At 45.0% G+C, this 7,056-nt stretch overlaps 1 protein-coding gene across 1 annotated transcript in view; it reads left to right on the top strand.

The window, feature by feature from the left end:
- The window catches only part of Dlx6 (distal-less homeobox 6), a 5,602-nt gene extending 993 nt beyond the window's left edge, over positions 1-4,609 (top strand). The window contains exons 2-3 of the mRNA XM_042272783.2: positions 1,129-1,322; positions 3,180-4,609. Coding sequence (XP_042128717.1) covers positions 1,129-1,322; positions 3,180-3,431 — 446 coding nt within the window. The 3' untranslated portion in view covers positions 3,432-4,609. The remainder of the gene's footprint in view (positions 1-1,128; positions 1,323-3,179) is intronic.
- Positions 4,610-7,056: the final 2,447 nt, after the last annotated feature.

The raw sequence follows: 7,056 nt of genomic DNA, 5'->3' as shown, positions 1-7,056 counted from the left end.
TGCGCGCCCCCAGCCGGGCCCCGTGCGCTCCCGATCGCCTGGCGCCTGCCTGCCGGCCTCTCCCAGCCGGGCCCCTTCCCGCCGCCGTGGACCCCTGGCTGGCTGGCCCTGCGGCCGGCCTGGCTCCACTACCTCCTGCGCGGTTCCCATTGCGCCCCCGGGCTGTGCGCTAGTCTCGCTCCACCGTCCTTACTGCGCCTTTCAGCCCACCCGCTCTGTGCGCCCTCTGCCTTGCCCCTTCCCTCTGACTGTAACCCGCGTTTGTCGGGACTGGGGACATTCCTGGGCTAGGACTGAAGAGCTAGTTAGGCTTCCCACCCCACGCTGGGCAAGCAGTGGCCTACTTTGCGTGGGGCACCTGGTGCGCCTTGGTGACCTGGAACGAAGCTGTTGCGGCCGATAGATTCAGTTAAACTAATGACTACTGGGCTTTTTCTTACCCTTGTGAGCTTTGAGGTGTCCCCTGCCCCCAATCCTGACCCAGCCCCCTCTCTCTGGGTTTTCGATAGTACTTTGGCCGCTCCTTTGTTCTTGGAGGTGAAACAGAGGGCCTGGGGTTGATGATAACTCTCTGCTGTCCAGAGAGTTGCAGCCTGCTCTGGGGCTGCTCTGAGCTCCTGATTGCGTTTTGTTTCTGCGTTTTGATCCACACCAGCAGAATCATTTCGAACATACGGAAGGGACTTAAAGCACTTAAGCTTGCAACTGAGTGACACAAAACCAAGTGGCCACGTAAACACCGGGGTGGCTCAGATACAGCTTCAGGCATTGTAAAAAGCCAGGCCAAGAAGCCGCTCTCGGCCCAGAGAGCAGAAGCCTCGCAGAGCCGCGTACTCCGGAAAGGCGCCAGCGCGTGTCTCCGCTGCTGCGGAGCGCCGCTGTTATGCAGCGGGCTTCCTAGATTCGGCCACCACCATGCATTGTTAGGCCTAGAGGCACGGTCAGAGGGAAGATTCCACAGCCTCTGGGGACACACGGCTACAGTGGACCCAGGGAGTTCAGGGGATAGTGGGGGATACTACGAGGATCCTATTTTAAACTTGGGGGAACTAACAGGCCTTGCCACATGAAGGGAGAAGGCAGCAGTGGCCTCACGGGTGACCGCTCCTCTGTGTCATTTACTTACAGATCAACAAAAAACTACAGTGATTGAAAACGGAGAAATCAGGTTCAACGGAAAGGGGAAAAAGATTCGGAAGCCTCGGACCATTTATTCCAGCCTGCAGCTCCAGGCTTTAAACCATCGCTTTCAGCAGACTCAATACCTGGCCCTTCCCGAGAGAGCCGAACTGGCTGCTTCCTTAGGACTGACACAAACACAGGTAATTCCCGAGAAGCCCAAGTATCCCTGAAATGCTGGCCCCGCTTGCAAATCGTGCAGAGAGCACACCAGGAGGAATTCTTGGCCTAGTCAACCAAGGATGGAAGGAGATAAATGGCAAATGCTTGTGCTCCAGTTGCGCGCTTTCCTGGGATCACACAATTTGGAACAAATGACCTGGTATTGAATGCTGGATTGGATTTGCATATACACCAACCCTCTGCGACCCCAGCTGAGCTTAGCATCTTTTGGTGAACAAAAGTATAATTCAATCAAATCCGATTCCAGAGCAGAATAACATGAAACAAAACAATAGTGTGTGTGTGTGTGTGTGTGTGTGTGTGTGTGTGTGTGTGTGTGTGTTTTGGGGGGGGGAATCCAGCTAGGAAGCAAAATAGGGCTCTTTCTTAAGGATCCTTTAGTGGCCCCTGGGAGCTAATAAGAATTTCAATTCATTCAACTCATAGGAAGAAAACTTAAGAGCTGAGACCAGCAGCAAAAGTTAACTAGACATATTTTCCAGTAGCTTAATAAAGGCATCCATGGGCAAGCCATTCACTCCAGGATGGGTAAGGTAGGGTTTCTGCAGGTTGCTTTAAGCTCAGTGGTTAATCACCCTGGTACCAAATAGTGCAGGTTGAGGTACCTCCTTGGAGCACAGGACTTGACAGAATTGGCAAACAAAGAGAATATTCCCCAAATTATGGCCTGGGACACCACAGATAACAGTCCTGCTGACTTGAAAGATGTGCTGGACATTTCAGATTTCACAGAAAGGGGCCCAGAGGTGAGTATATCAGGCTGCACACTTAAGCCACCAGTTAAGCCAACTGCATGGGGTGAAGAGGCCTATTATGGCATTCGTCATCTTCATGCAGCAAGGGTACTTCGGGCCTTACAAGACAGTTGCCAAGACCGTGTAGAATGGTGTCGTCAGGCCACTTTCCTAAGCTCTTCTCCATCAGCCTGGTTTCTATTGCCATACAGCCACTGAAAACATTTGAGGCTTGCTATGAAAGAGCTCTAGATGCTCCGTGACTCCTATTATTCTTAGAAAAACAGATTCAGGAATTTTAAAGGTAAAGCTGCAGCATACATTTTCTTTCATCAAAAAAATTTGGGTTGTTGACCTAAATAAGCTGCCAACACAGATTTGTGATTCATGTGTGGTTTTCAGGGGCCTTTGAATTTTAGTAGCTATCCCAATCATGTGATGATTGATGACCTCTGTTTGCTTAAGCAGCATACTAGGTAGGGAATTGGGGGATGGTGCATTTCTTAATCCCTGCAGGATTGGAAGAATATTTCTATCTGGAGAAAGATATCCCAGGCTATCACATGGCATGTGCACAATATACATAGGTATGTTTAAGGTATTTGGTTGTGAACATACAGCCTTTAATCAATTCATAGTCATTTGCTACTTGGATGTGCATAACTTTTCGAGCTTTGGGTTCATAAATGTAAAAAACCGAGTAATTGGAGGCGGTAAATTTAGTTGTATGATTGTGATCTGAAATGTACTTTATGTAAATATCCATAAAATTTTGGTCCACTGATCTCATTTGATTTATTTATCATTTTATGCTGATGCCTTAAGACCTAGGCTAATTCAACCCAAGAATCACAAGGACTGTAGGTATCCTAACAAGATATGGAGCAGGCCTAGAGTGGAGGGATGGAGATGGCTGAAAGAAGTGAAGGGAGGGGGCTGGGGATGGGCTTTTTGGGAATTGCAATGGTTGTTGTGTTGTGTTGTGTTGTTTGTTTGTTTTTATATTGCTTCTTGAGTCTAGGATGACATTGAAGGCACCGTTCTGATGTTTATCTGCACTAATGATTGCTGCATTTCTTGCAGGTGAAGATATGGTTTCAGAATAAACGCTCTAAGTTTAAGAAATTGCTGAAGCAGGGCAGTAACCCCCATGAGAGTGACCCTCTCCCAGGTTCAGCAGCCCTGTCTCCACGCTCGCCAGCGCTGCCTCCAGTGTGGGACGTTTCTGCCTCCGCCAAGGGCGTCAGTATGCCCCCCAACAGCTACATGCCTGGGTATTCGCACTGGTACTCCTCACCACACCAGGACACCATGCAGAGACCACAAATGATGTGACTTGTCTGAGTGAACGGCCTCGGGGACTTCTGAAGGAAGCTCGGAGGATCCAGGACTCACCTGCATCTGCCAAACAGCCTAAGCGATGAGCTCAGAGGAACTGTCCCTGTGATCTGGGTCTTCTCTCTCTCTCTCTCTCTCTCTCTCTCTCTCTCTCTCTCTCTCTCTCTCTTTCTCTCTCTCTCTCTCTTTCCTCCTTTTCCTTCCTTGTTTTTCATCCCTTTTAATCTTTCTTCATCTTTCTTTCTTTCTTTCTTTCTTTCTTTCTTTCTTTCTTTCTTTCCACCTTTCTTTCTTTTCCCCCTTTCTTCCCCTTCTACAATCTCCTCTCTTCAGCAACCTTAATAAGTAACTTTGCATCACACACACACACACACACACACACACACAGACATAGAGAGAGACAGAGACAGAGACAGAGAGACTAGCTTCTGTACCAGTGTTCTGGAAACCCATCACTGTAAGGATATTTTCCCTCACACCTTGGGATCCAGACCCCGAGTTTCCTCTTTGGGACTCTCCATCAAAGTGACTTTTTTTTTTTTTTAAGACATTCTACACCCGCAGAACAATCTGCACAAACATGGGCAGCATTTTTACTTGTTTAATGAGTTTAAGACATTATGTGAAGAAAGACAATTTTGGACTCCTGAATTTTTATTTACCAATCCAAGACTAAGAGAAGGAGAAGGAGAAGGAGAAGGAGGAGGAGGAAGAATGGGAGGAGGAGAAAAAGAAGAAAGAAAGAAAGAAAGAAAGAAAGAAAGAAAGAAAGAAAGAAAGAAAGAAAGAAACCCCCCATTATCCCTTCTCTAAAGAAAGAGGAAAAATTGGCTCTCAAATTTGAACATTGCCACAAAGGAAACACTGCATGGTCTTATCTAAATACAATGACCAGGGACCCAATGATTCAACTAAATACAAATAGTAACAGCAACAAGAGAGACGCTCTTTGCATAACCCACCTCCAAACTCTGAATCAAGAAAGACCAAGGAAACAACCAAAATCACTATTCTATTGCTTTGACGCCTTTCCTAGGTGAATAGTGGCATTCACTAAGCTAATAGGGACGTTTATATCAAGAAACATTTCTGTATATATTGTTGAATTTTAGTTGTATATATACTTTGTATGTTTTTGTCTTCTTTCATATATGGAGTAAAAGCCACAAAATGTTGGGAGTGTCCTCTATTTCTCCATGTGTCTCTGTCTCTTCATCCTTTCTCCCTTTCCATTATTATTTTTTTTAACCTCTCTAAAATAATTGTTTCCTAATCTGGGGTGCTCTATACATACTTCTCAAGTGCCTGAAGAGATGTCAGTTTTCACCTAAGCCTTTGTCTCAGGTGCTTTAACATGAGCTGTAGATATTTTCTCGGCCTTTCATTTTAATTTTGTTGTTGATTCATAACACTTTTGCATTTTTAAACATTATTATAATCTATTCCAAGGTTAATTTCTAGACATCCAGCCATTTCCAGTACTGTCTGTATCTGAATATTCTCCTTTCCCTTTGCCCAGCCAAAATAGTACAGCTATATTTGCCTTTGGAAGCGGTTAAAAAAATTAAAAAGAGGAAAGAATAACAAACCCAGAAAGCAAAGTGCACAATTTTGACTACTTAATGTTGAAAACCCAAGTGCAAGCTAGCGAGGTAGAAAAATGTACTATCCTGGGAGAAACACATCCTTCCGATCTCGTGGAAAGCAAAGAAATAATGAAAATGAAAAGTCTTTTCGTCATACAAGCAGGAAGCCCCATACTGTGAGAATTAATGGCTACAGACCTGGGCATCCTTCAAATTATGAACCTTGAAACCACTGAGCCATTTATCAGAAGTCAATAGAGATACTCAGAGTGCTCCATATAATGACAGCGACATACAGTCGTGCAAAAGGACAGTCACTATAATTAGACACAAAGCAAAGACTACTTACCAATATACCCGTTCCTTTTTTTGTTGAGCAACTTCCACGCTCAGTCAGTCTTCAGAATGGTTTAGAGCCGATCAGTCTTGTCATTTTCTAGCATTCGCATTGTTACATTAGGAAAAATGTTTTCTTTTCTTTTTTCCCCCTTCCTACTGTGAAACTTTGGGTTCGTAGCTCCCCAGGATCAATTCTGAACAAAGCCTCCAGCTGCAGTGCCATCCAATTTGAAGCAGACATTGGGGACAATTTAAGGTTTTTATCCACAAGAAGGTTTTTTTCCATTCTCTTAAATGCAGCCATAATTAGAGTAATTTTTCATGTAGCCCGCTGATTACAGCGTTTTTACCGTCAAAGATAATTACCTGTAATTTTCTTCCACTTTTAATACTAAAAAGCCATCTTTATTTAGATTCAGGAACAGGAAAGGCGAAACAAAAGAGGGAAATTATTCTGTTATTCATACACAAATTGTAGGACCTAAAATTGAAAATTAACCAAAATTATAATGCTGAAAAGAATGGAAGAGGCTGCGGGAGTACAGCTGGTAGCAGGGCTTTGCTGAATTATTCAAATTATGTTAGAGAGAAAGCTACCATATATCCAAACCAACACTAATTTTTCTTTAAAAAAAATTCACCAAATATATGCCAAACCACTGTGAGTGTGTGGAGTTCTGAACCCCAGCCAATGTATGTTACTATGTTGGAGGCGGGGCGATGTGTTTCTTCATCCGATCTCTATCTCTTAACATCAGCTTAATCACACAAATTCTAGGAGATAGTCCCCCTGGAATTCTCCATAGAACTGGGTTTCCACTGGGCCCCCTGAACTTCAAGGGTTAATATTTTCTCTTTTAAAATGTATTGACCCCCTAGGAAACTGATTCCCTGAGGGAGGGGTTGGTGGGAGGGGCATGGGTGAAAGGCGTTGCCAGCTGAGGTGTCTATTGCGCCTCCCCACGTTCAAACTTCCTCCTAGGCTCCAGAGTTTGAGTTCCAAAGCCCTATTCTGACCATATGAAGGGGGTGGGGTGGGGTGGGGAGCAAAGCTATTGGGTAAGGGTATAGGAGAGAGACAATTTCTCCTCCTCACTAATAAATAAGCACCTCCTTATCTTTGGACTCAGCATAGTGCAAAGGTTCTTGCCATGGTAGAAAATCTTTTCTCTGCAGTGTGGGGAAGTCAAAGACATTGTGGGCTCCCACACTAAACATTTCTAGATGCTTATAGAATCTACAGGATCAGGAAACAGCGTCATCTATAGATAGAACAGCACAGCTTCTTGCTACTGTCTTCCTTGGTACATAGACTAAACTGGTTCCTTGGCTTCATATATTGGTTCTGTGTCTCAACCAATCATGACCCTCTAACCCTAGGATCACTGCATTTGGGTTCAACAAGCAATAAGGTCCAAGATCCGGATACCTTTCCCCTCCCCCATTACACACACACACACACACACACACACACACACACACACACACACACACCACAGCTCTAACAGCCTTGAAGGGCTTCAGATGCCAGTGTTTCTACAAACTTTCCCCCCAGCTGGAGAGAAGATGTCCCAGGGGCTGCAAAGCCCAGAGATTCGGGCACACCTGCTTTTGCTAACATGCATCCGCATACCTGACTGCAAAGAAGCAAGCCACACAGCCAATTCTGTTTGATGTCTTGATGCCTCAAAACCTAA

Source organism: Peromyscus maniculatus, chromosome 3 (assembly GCF_049852395.1).
Source record: "Peromyscus maniculatus bairdii isolate BWxNUB_F1_BW_parent chromosome 3, HU_Pman_BW_mat_3.1, whole genome shotgun sequence".
Classification (NCBI taxonomy): Eukaryota; Metazoa; Chordata; class Mammalia; order Rodentia; family Cricetidae; genus Peromyscus; species Peromyscus maniculatus.
This window is presented reverse-complemented; position numbering and strand designations above follow the sequence as displayed.